This window comes from Neolamprologus brichardi, chromosome 7 (assembly GCF_056152115.1).
Source record: "Neolamprologus brichardi isolate AB-2024 chromosome 7, ASM5615211v1, whole genome shotgun sequence".
NCBI lineage: Eukaryota > Metazoa > Chordata > Actinopteri > Cichliformes > Cichlidae > Neolamprologus > Neolamprologus brichardi.
Window position 1 is genome coordinate 29,773,121 of NC_142110.1, and position 15,941 is coordinate 29,789,061.

Genomic DNA, 15,941 nt, shown 5'->3' on the forward strand with positions numbered 1-15,941 from the left:
AGCTATAAAACAACTACACACTCATTTCTGAGCTTTTTCTACCTTTACTGTGACCTTTAACGTCGATTTGAGGGTTTAACATTTGGATTTGATTAAATCCTGAGTCCTAAATTCCATTTTATTGAGCTATTGATTAAGTTGGAAGGCTGGAGCAGTGTGATCAGAGATGTTACCTGGATCTAAGCCCAGCCTTGAAATATTCTGGATTTTCACTCAGTGACTGAAATGATTATAATATGTTGGACATAGTGTGCTAGGCTCTTCCACAGAGTGACACTGAAATTAAAAATATAAAGTTCTCCCAGTTTGTTCAGTGTGAATCTTGTTTCCTGTAACTTGGCACAAAATCTGCTTCTCGGACTATGAAAGAGTATTTTGTATTTCTTCAGTGGTTTAGTGACCATCAGATCAATCACAAAAGTGCTCTTATTCCATAGATGACAGTCCCTGTGACAGCATATGAAGTGCTTTAACCAGTCCATTTACCATAATACCAGAGACTGTATCAAATGATTAATAATCTATAAAGAAAATTTAAAAAAAGAAAAAGAAAGTCTCTGACTTTCTCCAGAACATTCATCTGTTGTGGTTCAAGGTGAAGGAGTGAGGAGATTTGCAGGAAATTTACTTGACCACGAGGTGGAGACAAACACAGAGCAGTCACTGTTTGATATTTGACATAAGACAACATTAAGTACTGTAGGCTAATATAATTTTTAAATGAGACATAATAAAGCTACATAGTGGATGAATCAGGAAATTAAATTTAAAAAAATGTTTTTTTTTTAGATGTATTAGGCTCAAATTTAAGACAAATCAATAAAAATAAGTCACTTTGTAGCTGTTATTAATTAATACTTAAACGAAAATTATGTCTTCATCAAGTATAATGTAAAAAAAAAAGGAAATAATAAAGAATAAACAGCAGAAGTTGCTTGTGAAAGAATTTTTACGTAAACTTTGTTATTTCTGATTTTCCTCCGGGGCTCTGAACGCAGCGTTGGCCTGTGAGCTAAGCTACAGCGTGCCTGCCGTAAAGTGTGGCGTTGATGGTCATCATGACCAGTTGTGCCCCGGCTTCTTAGTTTATTTTGTTCATTTGTATAAGTTTCTAGGTAATTGTCGACGAAGACAGCGACGGTGAGTGGATTTGTTTGGTTGCTTGTGGTCATAAATGTGATTTATAGACGAAAAAAATAAAAATAAGTCAAATAGCGGATCAGATTTTTATCAGTCGGTTAGCTAGTATTCTAGCACGTTAGCTTGCAGCTCAGTTATGTAGTCCTGAGTGAAGGTGAACACCTGCTAATTTACCTGTTTACCAGTTATATTTTATTCATTTCATTATATCTACTGTAAAAATAACCGAGATACCTGCTGGTCACGGAAAATGGTTTGTTGTGACCCAAATAAAGAAATGCGAAACATATATTTCTGAGTGAAAAATGAAAGTATTGCTAATCGATGTGTTCAGAGCCAACGTTTCCTGTTTGACGAGTCAGCATGTATTTATCACACAGACATGTGTACATGTGCAAAGACAGTCTCATGCTTATAAGGATGAAAGTCAGATGATTAGAATTAAAGTCACGTTGTGGTTTGTATTGTTTAATTGATTGTTTTTACTGAAAACTAACAGCAGAGCTCTGCTTTACGTTTATTTGTTTCGAGTCTTCTCTTTATGGGCACTGTTTTCGTCTAGTGTCTATTATAGAATAGATAAAACTTTATTCTGCGCCAGAGTCGAGCATCATCTTTGTTTCACCAAAACATTCATTCAGAACTTCATCTGTTTACATGTACACAGCAGGCAACTGAACAAATGCAGTTTCCTGTCCAATAAACTCTGGGTTATTAACCTTGACAGTGAAACTCTATCACTGTCACATCTGGGAACTTCGCCACTGCCTGGGTCACCCAAGGAAAACTGAACCTGAGTCTCCATCTGGGGCCAGTTAAGAGGAAAATAAGTGGCTGTGTCACACGAGCCAGGAGCGAGTTTACCAGGGTCTTAGCCTGAATGAGCCACACGTGTCCTAACTCCTGTGGTGGGACTGCATGCTGAGTGGATCAGAGAGAATCAAACTCTTTGCTCCATGTTTAATTTAGTCTCTGAGGCTTTTTTGTATCCAAAACATAATGAGTTTCTGTTATCGTGTTTCTGTCAGCAGTCATGTCGAATCCTGCTCTGCTCGTTCTGTACGGGAGTCAGACCGGGACAGCTCAGGACACGGCACAGAGGCTCGCCCGGCAGGCACAGAGACGGCGGCTGCGGGTCCGAGTGATGCCACTGGACGACTACAATGTGGTGAGTGAGACAAAGTTTTTCAAAAATAAGGAGGGGTGGCTAAAGTTTTCAGAGCTGTGACTCGATAAATGTGGAATAACTGTGGGGTCACAGTCGGTGTTTCACATGTTTATACCCAACTTTAGTCCCAGAGCTGCTCCTGAGTACTCCTCCTCAACCTCACAGCGTGCCTTTTTCCTCCCATCAAACAGGCCGACCTGATCGCCGAGTCTCTGGTTGTCTTTGTTTGCTCCACTACTGGTCAGGGAGACCCTCCCGACAACATGAAGGTAAGAAAAATGAAAACTGGAAGAGTGAAAGCTGACCTTCCAAAAAGGAAATATCATTATTTTTAAGCACAATTACCTTTTAACTTCAAGTCTTTCCAGTTTGAAATTAACCAAGAGTTTTTCTTTTTAAAGTTTAGAGTGTTTCCCCTCTTCGTCCTGCTAAATGTAGGGATCTTTGAGGTCTGTCCATAAGGTTTTTGAGTCAGTCAGTCATGGTCAAAGCTTCAGAATGAATCGGATTTGAATCCTCAGATTAAAATCAGATCAGATTCACGTGAAACACATGAAACACATTCTCGGCTGAGAGAGACATTAAAACTTTTTTAAAACTGTTGTACACTATCAGTAGCGTCAGTAGTGTCGGACATAAGGTGGATTTCTCCTGGACTTATCAATATGAAGGTAAAGTGTTGTATTGCTTCATTAAATGTAGTGAAGTTATATTAAACAAAGAAGCTAATTCTGAGGGTCAGTGAGAACCTCTGTGGTTTTTCTGAAGAATGATAAAAGATTTCATGCACAGCCAATTATATTTTGAAAACCTTTACCTGTGTCTGAGATGTCCATGTGTTCTTTGTTTTAAGAATTTCTGGCGGTTCCTCTTTAAGAAGTCTTTACCTGTCGGCTCTCTGAATCAGCTCGACTGCGTCATCCTGGGCCTGGGAGACTCCTCGTATCCAAAGTCAGTCCAGGATTTATGCTCGCTATTCTCACCATTAGCCTACAGTGACTTGTTTGGTTTTTGTTAAAGCGTGTGCATGTTGTGTGCACCGCAGGTTCAACTTTGTGGCCAAGAAGCTCCATAAGCGCCTCCTACAGCTCGGTGCCTGCGTGCTGCTGCCCGTGGGGCTGGCTGATGACCAGCATGACCTCGGGTAAGAGACACGTGTAAACATGAAGATGGCGGAGGGTTTGTTGCTCGTGTGCTGAGCTGACAGTGTGTTTGACGCAGAGCGGACGCTGTGATCGACCCCTGGTTTGCTTCGTTTTGGGGGAAAGTGTCGACTCTTTACCCGACTCTGTCCGGCATGATCCCGCTGAGGGAAGACGAGCCGTGAGTATCTCCACGTGTCCCTCTCTCAGAAAGCGTACGTTTAATTTATAGGTTTGTTCTGTCTTTTTTGCGACAGACTTCCTTCAACCTACACGTTCCACTTTCTGGACGACATGAAAGAGAAGGAGGAGGTCCAGCTGAGGATTCCCATGGATCAAACTGTCCCCTCCCAGTCTCACCCGTTTCCTGCCAGAATGGTGTTCAACAGGAGGGTGACGGAGCCATCGCACTTCCAGGACGTCAGGCACATTGAGTTAGACGTCACTGGGTCCAACATTGAGTACGTAACCTTGATCCCCTGAAGATTACTTTTCAGTAGGAATGGGTATCGTTTAGGTTTTATCCGATACTGGTGCCAAACCGGTACTTTTGAAATGGTTCCGATGCTTAAACGGTGCTCAAACCGGTGCTTAAAGAACACAAAATTGGTCCAAAAACCTCTCATGTTCAGCTGTTTTTTTGTAAAAAGATAACAATGTTAGACTTTTCTGCAGCTATGGGGCATATATGGTATCACTCTTGGCTGGAAGCAGTGCTTAAACAATGGAAAAAACACAAACTTTGTCCAAAAACCTCTCATGTTTAACTGTTTTCCACTTTTTCTTTGGTCATTTTAGCCTTTTTGGCCAGGGTGAAGGGAGTATCTGCCATCAAACAAGAAGAGAGCGGCATGTAACAACAACAGTGTTTGCTAGTTCACCTTACATGCATTAATTTAATAACGTGGTTAGCCTACTCAACGTAAATTACACACGAACAACATTAAGCTACTCACGCAGAGAAGAACAGCTGCTGCTGCCATCATCATCCTCATCATTTCTGCTACACTGGCAGGGCTAGGGGCCAGGACTCTTCGGGTTTTTGGGGGATGTTGCTAACTCCATAACAGGCACCACACCCGCAGTAGATGTGCTCGGTGTGAGGTCTCGCAGCAAGCTATCAAACACGGCGCATTTCTCGGCTTTTAAAAAAAAAAAAAACGCTATGTGTCGCCAGGTGTTTCATCAGATTTGAGGTGTTACCTCCTTTGACAGTATCACAGTATCAGCTTAAAGCACTTGTTGCAGGCTGCTGAGTTTGCATATTTTGCTGTGAAGTACAGCCAGACTTTTGACCGCTTCGCCTTGGGCATTTTTAATCTGTAGCTCTGCTCTAAAAGAACGTACGTACCTGGGCCCGCCTACTATCCTCGGAAACGTAAAATGATTGGCTAGAATCTAAAGTGTATGACATCTCAGGAAAATAAAGCACCGAAATGTGCGCTGCTTTCCGGTCTGGTTACTACCGTTTATGTCAGATGGCACCGGATACCGGTACTCATCCCTACTTTTCAGACCTGCATGGTTTTTTTTTTTGTCCTGAAACGCCTTGTTTGGAACAGAATCTGCTCTGAATACGACCCTGAGTTTCAGTATTTAAGTAAAAGCAGTAAGCCTTGTTGGTCTGCCGCCATCTCCAGCTGTGTTGCTGTCCTCCAGGTTTGCTGCCGGTGACGTGGTGATGATGCGCCCGTGTAACGCCCCTGAGGATGTGCAGCAGTTCTGCCAGCTGCTGAAGTTGGACCCAGAGACCCGGTTCACTCTCAGCCCCACAGACAACACTGCAGGTCGGTCCCTGTTTCTTAAATATCCCTTCCTATCAATGCACTTCCTTTCCTTTGAATAAATCTGACCTCTGAATGTTTTAATGACTCTTAGTCAGATCTATAATCTGTATATAAAAGATCGAGGTAGCTACAGTGACCTCACTGTGTTCATTTAAAAGCAGGTTGGAAATAGTTTTAAGACAATCACTGATCAGTCTGAGTGTATCTTTCAGTCCCAGCCAGGCTTCCTCAGCCCTGCACGGTGCGCCACCTGGTGGAGAGTTACCTGGATATTGCCGCTGTGCCTCGCCGCTCCTTCTTCGAGCTGCTGTCCACCTTCGCCACCAACGAGCTGGAGCGGGAGAAGCTGGCCGAGTTCAGATCAGCGGCGGGCCAGGATGAGCTGCATAACTACTGCAACCGACCCCGACGCACCACGCTGGAGGTAACGGTCGAAGAGGCGGAGCTTAGAAACTTTGAGTTTTTTCTGCTTTTTTTTGCAATTTTGCAATTATTACACCCAAACAGGATTCAGACCTGTGTAATAAATACCCTGTCTTCATCTGCGTTTTACCTCCGATCTGCTCTCCTTGTTGCTGCAGGTCTTGGCAGATTTCCCTCACACCACAGCAGAACTCAAAGTGGACTATCTCCTGGACCTTTTCCCTGAGATCCAGCCTCGCTCCTTCTCCATCGCCTCCTCTCTACGGGTAGATCATCCTTCTTTATTAGATTTAAAAAGTATTTAAATTTTTAGTGTTATAGCCGTCACTGTAAAGATGCGGTCTGCCTGCAGGCTCACCCAAACAGGATTCAGGTCCTAGTTGCTGTTGTTTGCTACAAAACCAAACTGTTTAAACCTCGAAAAGGCCTCTGCTCCTCCTGGTTAGCCTCTCTGGATCCTGCACAAGGTACTCCACCTTATCTGTAGCATATGCTCACCGTAACTGTTAGCAGCCACCTACATACACTGATGATTAGGGTAGGGCTGATTAATCAAATTCTAGCAGTGAACTGGCATCAAATGACGACTCTTTTTAAAATTCATTTTGGATACAAAGCTCTAATTTTGAACAAACCTCATGCAGTTTAAAGGCCTGTAACCCTAAAACTATTTGTGTTATAGGATAGGCTTCATTAAATAAAGTTCAGCTGAAATCCTGAAGAACTTTAAATAATATCAGATTAATAAGTCATTCTAATTAAAGAATTAAAATGTTTTCCTAATCGGTGTCCCAGGCGATGTGTATGTGCCTTTGTGGGTGAAGAAGGGAAGTCTGAAGTTCCCCTCAGAGAAGGAGACCCCAGTGATCATGGTGGGACCTGGAACGGGAGTGGCCCCCTTCAGGTCGGCGTTACAGGAGAGGACCGCTGAGGGGAAAACTGGTGAGATATCTGATTGATTACATTTCCCAATCGCTCCACAGTCTCTCAGAGCTCACGTGACGACACGCCTCTTCATCCTCTCCCTGCACGGCAGCTAACATCCTCTTCTTCGGCTGCCGCTCCAAGTCCAAAGACTTCTACTTCAGGACAGAGTGGGAGGAGATGATGGAGACTGGATTCCTCACCCTCTTCACGGCCTTCTCTCGAGACCAGGTCAGAAACACGCTCCTGTTAACCCTGTAAATAATTACCAATATGAACAACAGCAAATGGGAGATGATCAAACTTCCAGTGTTCAGGAGTTCGGTAGGTTTTGACCTTCAAGCATTATTGTGTTTGTTCAGGAGGCAAAGGTGTACGTGCAGCACCGTGTGAGGGACAATGGTGAGCTCCTGTGGGACCTGATCGCCAATAAAAACGCTTGTTTTTACATCGCTGGGTGAGTCTGAGGCCTCGAAGCTGCCGCTGATAACTTCCCCCACTGCACTGAAACTTGTATTCTCAGACTCTGAGTTTAAATACAATTCTGGGGCAAAAAAAAAACCCTGGTCTTTTATTGTCTAAGGATCACATCTGGAAGCTAGTTTTGATTCCTCTTTAACTAAACATCAGGTCTTCTTTGTGTTTCCGTGCAGCAACTCTAAACAGATGCCAGCCAGCGTGTGCGACGCCCTCAAAGAGGCGTTCCAGCAAGCGGGAGGTGTGTCTGCTGAGGAAGCCGAGCAGATGCTGGCGACCATGGAGAAGACGGGTCGGTTTCAGAGCGACACCTGGTCGTGATCGCCCGGCCCCAACAACCTTTTGACTACACTGGGATCCGTCCAGCTGTCAGAATCAACTTATTCCAACAAATGAAAGAATAACCAAAAGTCTCTGTTTGACGCTCTCTTCATAGAACGAGATCATTTCACCCCACAGAAAGTTCACACTTTGGCTCTGTTTGTGGGTTTGGATGCTTTTAAGGTTGGGCTTTAGCTTCATCTGCATATTTTCTACACACTACTTTAAAAACCTGAACAGGCTGCTTTGCTTCGAGCTTCTAAGTCGACTGTTATTGTGACGCAGCTGCAGAGATGTGCTGCGGTAGATCATTGGACCAGTTTCCTTCATTCTTTCTACTGCGTTGGCCTGCTGTGGAAACACAAACCAAATCTGGTGCTTCCTACACTTTCATTCATGAGAAGTCTCTGGAGGTCATGATGAAAAACCTCACTGATCCCCCAACATATGAAATCTCATTTTAAAGTCAAGCAGTAGAAGATCTAAACCCTGATCCGTGAACGACATACCCAATAGTTTTTAGCTTTTTCCTGTGGAAGAGTACTGTAGTCACCACACAGTCTCTGGTGTACAGCATCACTGAATATTACCCAATAACAGGGACAGAGAGGATTGCATCTCACAACTGGAATCAAGTTACAGAAACAGTTTAAGGAACAAGTTGCTGTTCTCCTCCTTCCTGCCTCCATTTCTGATCGTCTGTGACATCAGGAGAATCTCAGCAGGTGGTGATCACAATATGTCATCACATCAGTTTGCCTGATTGCATCTAACCTGTATGAAATCATTTGGTGTGAACTTTTAGTCAGATAAACCCTTTGAGAAGGACTGTATGCACTGCAGATAAAGGGTATGTTCATTCCTCCTGAACAGGAGTTATAATGGTAATCTGAAGTATTTATTGCCTTTCTTGAGCTTTATTAAGTGTGTTGACCAGAAAGTGAAACCAAGTAAACAGTGTTGCCTTAAAGTACGTCAGTGAGGTCCTAAACTCTTAAATGAAGCTATAAGCATTCAGTAAAATATGTCACAATAAACTGTCTGGATCTGAAAACTCCTCCAGAGTGTTTTTGTTTCTGGTTTCTTCCTGAAAATTAATAATTCATACAAGATACATCCACCATCAGGCTACATCTGAAATTAGCCAACTATGAACACTCCAGTGACTAAGCTACTGATCATTACAGGAATGAGCCAATCAAATCATGCAAACGCCACAGCACTGCTGCTGACCACTCAATGTTATGAAAACAGCAGACGTTGATCATTGTGAGTAATCAGCCAAAGCAACGAGCGGCTAGCTCAACCTAAATTTTTAAGCTCAGGGGTTATTCGCTGTTACTATGCCGACGTGCCAAGCAAAGACAAGTCTACGATGTAGCCCCCACAGCTGGCTGACGGTGGGTTTGACATCTGTAACAAGAAACAATGGAACTGAACAGGCCCATCACAGTCATCAGCCGTGAAAACACAACATGCAGTTGTTTATAAGGAGGCGCACGGCAAATTAAGGTGAAGGCTTTCATTAGGGTTTGTGACTGGATCTAATGTATAAATCCCACATTAAGAGAATTCTTGTTCATGTAGTGCTTGAATGCCTGATGTGGGCATTGCATTGGTTCATTTTGATGTGAAACTGCACAGCCAATTGTGACACAGCTCCACAGGTTTCTAAAAGTAAATAAAGATGCTTGGTTGTGTGCTGTGAACAGAGAGCAAAGAAACACGACACTGACTCCATTTCCTTGATTTTTATCTTCCAGCTTCCCTGAGGTAAATGACTCTCTGCACTGACTCCGCCCCTTCATACAATCCCACTACACTCCAACTCCCAGCATCCCATGCTGTGTCCAGCAGATGCATGTGGTGCTCTTTTCTCCCGTGCATCATTAGGCAGGGTTTCAGGAATCGTAGTACAAACCTGGTAACCCGGATACAACCACTCAGTTAGCTAACCGTTCACACATATAAAAACACCTTAAGGAGAACGTCCAGCCTCACAGATCAAAAATCGACTGCTGCAACAAATACATCATTTTTATTGGTCGTTAATCTGCAGTTTGGTGTATTTTTCCTATAAAATGTCCAAAAATAACAAAAATCTCTGTCACATTTTCCTTAAAGTGAGCTTTTTAAAAATATTCTGCGACATAAAAGCAGCAAATCCTCACAGAGAAAACGTCCGTTAGATAACTGTTCAGGAGACAGCGACGCAGCTGCATCTGGCGGACGTCCTGAAAAAGTCCAGCACAGGAAGTGGCGTTTGTGGATGATGCAGAAACATTTTATAGCAGGAGTGATCATTACCCCACACTGCAGTGACCCCAGAATAGACAAAGCCCACAGTTAGAGAGTGACCCATGATAGAAAACAGACTATTAAAAAGCCCCACGCCCTTTGTCGCTTGTCCTCTATCTGATGGCCAGCGTGTGGACCTGGTAGAGCTCCTTCGGGAAGTCCCTTTGTTGCTCCTGATGGACGATGCGGAGGCCGGCTTTGCTAACCAGGCTGCACACTATGTTCAGATCGCGGCACACGCTGCTGTCCTCCTCGTCAGGGATCACGCCCTCGTATGACACGTTGTCCTTGATGACAATGAGACCGTTGGGCCGCAGCGCCTTCTGAGAGCGGCGCAGGAAGTCTATTAGGTGGTCGTCTGTCAGGTGACCTAAGGGTGGGAAGAACAAAAAAATTTATTAGAATGAGGAAAGTTTAGGTCCCACTCCGGGTCGGGGATGAGTTCCTGCCCCAAGTGGAGGAGTTTAAGTATCTCGGGGTCTTGTTCACGAGTGACGGGAGAAGGGAGCCGGAGATTGACAGACGGATTGGTGCAGCGGCTGCAGCGATGCGCACGCTGCACCGGTTTGTTGTGGTGAAGAGAGAGCTGAGTGTAAAAGCGAAGCTCTCAATTTACTGGTTGATCTACGTCCCTACCCTCACCTATGGTCACGAGCTGTGGGTAGTGACCGAAAGAACGAGATCACGAATACAAGCGGCGGAAATGAGCTTCCTCCGAAGGGTGGCTGGACTCTCCCTTAGAGATAGGGTGAGAAGTTCGGTCATTCGGGAGGGGCTCAGAGTAGAGCCGCTGCTCCTCCACATCGAAAGGAGCCGGCTGAGGTGGTTCAGGCATCTGACAAGGATGCCCCCTGGGCGCCTCCTGGGTGAGGTGTTCCGGGCGTGTCCCACCGGGAGGAGGCCCCGGGGCAGACCCATGACACGCTGGTGAGATTATATCTCTCGGCTGGCCTGGGAACGCCTTGGTGTCCCCCCGGATAAGCTGGAGGAGGTGGCTGGGGAGAGGGAGGTCTGGACTTCTCTGCTTCGGCTGCTGCCCCCACGACCCGGCCCCGGATAAGCGGAAGAAAATGGATGGATGGAAGTTTAGGTCATCTAATCGTGCACCATTTTTCATTTGCTTTCCGACTCAGACTCACCAATGACCCACTGGATCCAGATGACATCATAGCGCCCGCTCTCCGGCACGAAGTCCTGCAGGCCGCAGCAGAAATAGTTGCCCACCCTCTTGCCGTCATCTCCCAGGTATGTCTTGGCTTTGTCCAGGAACTCCTGTGTCACGTCCACCAGGTCAACAGTCTTGAACAGCGGCAGCAGCAGGCGCTTTGTGATCCTACCGATGCCTGCGCCGCAGTCCAGAGCACAGCCTGAGCCAGTCTTCCCTTCACTATCCTGTAGAGGAAAGAGAAAAAAAGATGACTAGGGTTTACACAAAGACCCAAGTAAAGCACAATTCAATGACATCACAAACAAGGAAACAGCAGCACTTGCTCCCTTTGAAGGTCATACAGGTGTTATCACCCATTTTTATCCACAGATTACAAAATAATGAGTTTTTCCTACATATAATCCAAAGCATAATGATAATAATTCACTGGAGAACCCTACAAGGGTCAGATCAGCATGTCGAATTAGTGGCTGCTCGGCACATGAAAGGTCTTATTCTCCAGTTTTTATTATTAATTATTAATTTTATATTTTAACAACCAATGTCTGAAAACAATGTCTGAAAACCATGAATTCCCTGTACACAGAGTGCTAACTCAAACATGCTACAATCTTTTTAGAGGTTCTTACGCCAAGGAATTTCTGCAAGAAGGCCTTGGACCCGTTAATGTCGATGCTGGAGATGCTGCCATAGCCTCCCAGCATGCCGTCCACTGTGGGTGGGATATCCTTCCAGTAGTCCTGAGCGTTGGAGTAGAAACTCGCCTCGTCCTCGACTATGTCCCCCATTCTGAAAGGAAAATGCACAAAAATGTGAAAATCAATCAATGGCTGAATCATAAAAAAAAAAGCTTCAGTCAACATCAAAAGAGATTCAAGGATTTTTGAAGGAAGTTAAATTTGCAATGTCACTGACCACTCTTATTTTGAAAGTTCAGTTGCTGCTAACCAGCTGCTTCTTCCATATAGAGTATATCCGCTTGTTTACACTGAAAGACTGAATTATTAGGGGTGTAGTGCTCCATGGACAGGACATCTGGACCACACCTGTGCTGTTGGTGTCTTTTTAGTGTTTATAATTCAATCATCTGACCAATGATGTGGCCGCTATGCGGTTAATTGTATAACAGGCCATCCAAGAAGTCTGAGCTCCAGTTTTGGTGGGTGAAATAGTTGGATTTTTGTTTGGAGGTGTCTGCACTTTAGTGGCTCTAAAAAAGATCCAGAAAGATTTCTGCTGTGGCGTCCATGAGGTCACGCAACTGTTTCGAACTTCAGCTCATGGTCAGACTGACTCACATTCCTGTGGGAAACATTTAAATACCTGCCTAAAGGAGCCTGAGAGGAGATTGTTTTAGTTGTGCTGCTTTTATTGTTATGATGACAGCAAAATGCTTTTTATTGTCTCCATTCCGGACAGAAGACCGAGCCACACTAAAAATAAATAAAGACACCTGCGCAGAAATAAACAGGCTAGTTCCTGTTTCTGAGCAACAAACCTCACTCTCTGGCACCGGACAGTGGGACATGAGGTCTTTCACCTGTTCATCATGAGAGGGGAACGCGCGCGCGCGCGCACACACACACACACACACACACACACACACACACACACACACACACACACACACAGGCCAAATGTGGCATCATGTGGCTGCAGTTCAGCTGTCAGCGCCTGTCTTGTGAGCAGGACAGAGTGGATGGTTTAAAGAGTTTTTGTGTGTTTCACACAGGAACAGCATGACTACAGAAAGAAGCAGCTACATGAAACCATAAAACTGCTATTTATTATTATTATCATTATTAATAATACTTCACACTGGGGCTGTGGACGTAATCACTGCCAGGCTTTAGGACAGTTTTCTGTTATATTTTTCCTTCTTGTATCTGATTTACAGTTACAAAACGAAATACTCGCTTTTTACAGCCAATATTTTCCCCAAATCTGAGTAACTGTGTTATAAGTGGAAGTAAATGACTCTTTATGATTTCTGCTTTAACCGAGCAGTTAATAAAGTTTACAAAGTCCTCTTAAAGTGACAGCTGCACCTATATCTGCCTCCTACACCTGCTCACAACAACAAATAACTGCCTGTTTCTGTCGTTTTTAATCAGAAACTTCCCACCTGTCGCTCTCTGTCACTTTTTACGTACTCTCCCTCTCCTTCGTCTGACGCTCTGCACGTGCTAACTTGCACCTAGCCGCCGCCGTTACACTGTTTCCGCTGTTAAATACCCGCCTCTGCCGGTTATCAGCCCGATAGATTCACTCTCCGTGATCACACCGACCTGGTCTGGAGTCAGCGCCTGGTCCCACTCCCTCCTCGGCCCCTGTTGAACCCACTCCCGGTGTCTGCTGTGCTTCACTTTTCTATTTGGGACCGTCACACACTATACGTTACTTCCTCTTTTGGTTTCCTGGGAGAAGAAGCGGCCACAGCGCCCCCTGCTGCCCATCGTAGACCCACTTCTTTCACCTGTGCTTTTGGACCAGGTCATTTCAGACCCAGGATGAAACATAAAAAACACAGCTCAGGATCATCTCTGCTTCCTGTCAGGGTTACTTATTATGACTTTCTATAAGAACCGTGGCAGGACAAGGGGAAAAAAAGCCGAGTATAAAACAAAAAGGCTCCACACCCATCTGCCTCACCTTAAAAATCCCTGTTCGCTTTTCAGTGGTTCCAGTCATCTCTGGATGTTAAAAATTAAATAATAAAGCTACTACTACTACTCATTATTATTATTATTATTATTATTATTATTATTATTATTATTATTATTATTATTATTATTATTATTATTATTATTATTATCTTGCATTTGCCTGAAGTCTGTATTCCAGACGTTCTTCACATCAACTACACTTTCTACTTCCTCCTGGGAATCCAAAGGTGTTCCCAGGCCAGACGAGATATGGAATTTATCCAGGGGGTTCTGGGTCTGCTTTAGGTGGCGTCCTAACCAGATATCTGAACAACCTCATCTTCTTTCAACACGCATGAGCAGCAGCTCTACTCCGCTGTAGTAGTAGTAGCAATAGATGTAGTAGTAGTAGTAGTAATAGTAGTATTACTGTATTAAGGTTGAAGAAATTTTTCTAGAGGGTATCTGAGCTCAGCCTTAGAGATGGGGTGAGGCATTAATAATGTGGTCATTAAAGCCTCCTCCACACTGAACAAAACCAGCTGAGGTGGTTCAGGCTTCTTCCTGGACACCTCCTAGATGAGGCTGAGAGAGTTTAAAATCTGTCCAGTGGTCTGCAAACACCTTATTTTCTCTCTGGAACAGCTGGAAGAGGTGGGGATGGATTGATGGATGGATAAATCCTCATTTTTCTTTTTTCGTTGTTTCATTTTTGTAACATAAAAACAGCACCACTGTCCTTCTAATTCTAAAGCTTAGGTGGAATTTTAACAGCAAAGGAATAAATCTCACAGTAAGCCGATGGAGTTAGAGTAAGAGTCCTATCATTGAAAGTGAGATCTCTTTTTCCAGACTGACCCGTGTACAAAAGGCATATATACACTTTCAAAGCATACAAACACAACACATCACATAATATATGTGACAAATGAAACTGCAGATATAAAAATATAACCTTCCTTTAAATCAAAGACTGTAGTTAACATTTGTTGTTTGGGCAGCAAGTTACTTAAATCCCATTTCCCGAGTTCAGTTTGTATACGGAGTACAGCTCATGCTAGAAAGTGAACAGACAGTTTCAGTAATATAGTGTTTAAATTTCTTCAGAGCAGAGCTTTCTGGCAATCTTTGCAGCAGAGCCAACGATCATTACAACAGTCCTTCACTACATGCACAGGACCATGCTTAACTATTTCACTTCTTCATACAAGATGTGTGAGAAAAGAAATCAGAAACAATAATCCACCTCAGCTGCTTACATTACAAAGAGGTGGAGTTTCATGGTGGAGCTGCAGTGTTTTCATTGAACCACAGGAGGGCAGTGCAGTATAGAGCTAAATGGGAAAAAAGGAAAAGGTGGGGAGAACTTCACTGTGATGATTTGGAAAGTTCAGTCTGCAGAGCCAGTCTCCATCTGCCTCCAGTCCTCAGCGCTTACACTGCGCAGATACAACCAGCCACATTCCTGCACATGTGCACTCATTAAAAATATAACTGATCATTTCTGTTTTATACCTTCAGAGAAAGGCTTCCTCTCTGAAATATTTAAAACCGTCGTGAAAATAACCCCGTGTTTCAGTCACATCCACTCCGCTGCTGCTTTCAAGCGACACACAGTCAGTTCCTGCGGTCACCAGTGAGAGGAGCTCCAGTGCAAAAGAAAACGAGAGGGAGAGAGAGAGAGAGAGAGAGAGAAAGAGAAGGTTCATTTTTGTCATCGTTTGAGGATTCAGTGCTGAAGAGCTGTTCATTCCTGCACTGAACACACAGCAAACCTCAGTAAACCTGCAGGGACAGCACATATCAAACAATCATGAGAAAACTGGGATGCTCTGTGAGGATATGACACATGTTTTTATGTACAACATACTGTTTGCTCAGGAAACACGTACTTTGCACACAAACAGCAGTTACTGATACTCTTACATGAAAAAGACAAAGAGAGGATTCATTACTGCTTTTTCTGAAAAGCAGTCCATTCCACTCTGAAGTTTACGTTTTTCCTTCTCTGCGTCGTTCACAGCTGACAATTTCCACTCATTGTTTTCCCCTTAGGAGCTTTAAAGTGGCCAAAAATCACCCTATTTCTCACTGCATCATATCCATATCAAGACTGAACCAAGAGGAATTGAACAAAGTCTAGATGCATGTCATAAATTTGAAAGAGACCCAGCAGTCAGACTCAGCCGAGCTGCCAGTTATGAGTTAAATTGCTTCTTTTTTCAGTGTGAAGCCGTGTGCTCATGTTCTAAATCACCATCACTGATGTTACCCACCGGTTTTGGACTTGTTTTGAAGCCTCAGCATCAATGTTTTGGTCAACACCATGTTGGTTTTCTTGGAATCAGAAGTGACCAAATGAGGATGAGAGGGTGGAGTGATGAAGCTGCGTGCACAGACTGTATTAGTGCACCACACAGACAGAGATACCTGCCAAACAGTGCTAAG

At 44.0% G+C, this 15,941-nt stretch overlaps 2 protein-coding genes across 5 annotated transcripts; one reads left to right on the forward strand and one right to left on the reverse strand.

Annotated features, from left to right (window-relative positions):
* The first annotated feature begins 1,030 nt into the window (after nucleotides 1-1,030).
* Nucleotides 1,031-8,535, forward strand: ndor1 (NADPH dependent diflavin oxidoreductase 1). 2 transcript variants are annotated; one of them, XM_035913093.2, is made up of 15 exons: nucleotides 1,031-1,140; nucleotides 2,169-2,308; nucleotides 2,500-2,577; nucleotides 3,162-3,259; nucleotides 3,354-3,452; nucleotides 3,530-3,631; nucleotides 3,708-3,911; nucleotides 5,110-5,237; nucleotides 5,450-5,661; nucleotides 5,819-5,926; nucleotides 6,013-6,127; nucleotides 6,456-6,602; nucleotides 6,697-6,815; nucleotides 6,947-7,041; nucleotides 7,238-8,535. In XM_035913093.2, the coding sequence occupies exons 2-15, from the start codon at nucleotides 2,174-2,176 to the stop codon at nucleotides 7,380-7,382; spliced, it is 1,785 nt and encodes a 594-aa protein (XP_035768986.2). In that variant the 5' UTR covers nucleotides 1,031-1,140; nucleotides 2,169-2,173; the 3' UTR covers nucleotides 7,383-8,535. The 2 variants fall into 2 exon arrangements, with proteins under 2 accessions (XP_035768986.2, XP_006782189.2); XM_006782126.3 differs by having other exon boundaries at nucleotides 2,172-2,308.
* Nucleotides 8,536-8,945: 410 nt separating this feature from the next.
* On the reverse strand, nucleotides 8,946-13,247 carry ntmt1 (N-terminal Xaa-Pro-Lys N-methyltransferase 1). Of its 3 annotated transcripts, none has more exons than XM_006782124.3 (4): nucleotides 13,137-13,247; nucleotides 11,478-11,637; nucleotides 10,820-11,072; nucleotides 8,946-10,050 (listed from the first exon to the last, which is right to left on the reverse strand). In XM_006782124.3, exons 2-4 carry the CDS (start codon nucleotides 11,634-11,636, stop codon nucleotides 9,794-9,796), a joined length of 669 nt encoding a protein of 222 aa, XP_006782187.1. In that variant the 5' UTR covers nucleotide 11,637; nucleotides 13,137-13,247; the 3' UTR covers nucleotides 8,946-9,793. The 3 variants fall into 3 exon arrangements, with proteins under 3 accessions (XP_006782187.1, XP_087699598.1, XP_006782188.1); XM_087843472.1 differs by having other exon boundaries at nucleotides 13,088-13,247; XM_006782125.3 differs by lacking the exon at nucleotides 13,137-13,247 and adding an exon at nucleotides 12,974-13,096.
* Nucleotides 13,248-15,941: the final 2,694 nt, after the last annotated feature.

What these genes read in the sequence shown, in the direction of transcription:
- ntmt1 (XM_006782124.3), bottom strand. Translation starts at nt 11,636, where the DNA reads ATGGGGGACATAGTCGAGGACGAGGCGAGTTTCTACTCCAACGCTCAG. An exon ending in TCTTGCAGAAATTCCTTGGC is followed by an intron (nt 11,073 to 11,477) that starts GTAAGAACCTCT and finishes TTTCCTCTACAG; the next exon opens with GATAGTGAAGGGAAGACTGG. An exon ending in CTGGATCCAGTGGGTCATTG is followed by an intron (nt 10,051 to 10,819) that starts GTGAGTCTGAGT and finishes TCCCACCCTTAG; the next exon opens with GTCACCTGACAGACGACCAC.
- ndor1 (XM_035913093.2), top strand. Translation starts at nt 2,174, where the DNA reads ATGTCGAATCCTGCTCTGCTCGTTCTGTACGGGAGTCAGACCGGGACA. An exon ending in GACCGCTGAGGGGAAAACTG is followed by an intron (nt 6,603 to 6,696) that starts GTGAGATATCTG and finishes CCTGCACGGCAG; the next exon opens with CTAACATCCTCTTCTTCGGC. An exon ending in CGGCCTTCTCTCGAGACCAG is followed by an intron (nt 6,816 to 6,946) that starts GTCAGAAACACG and finishes GTGTTTGTTCAG; the next exon opens with GAGGCAAAGGTGTACGTGCA.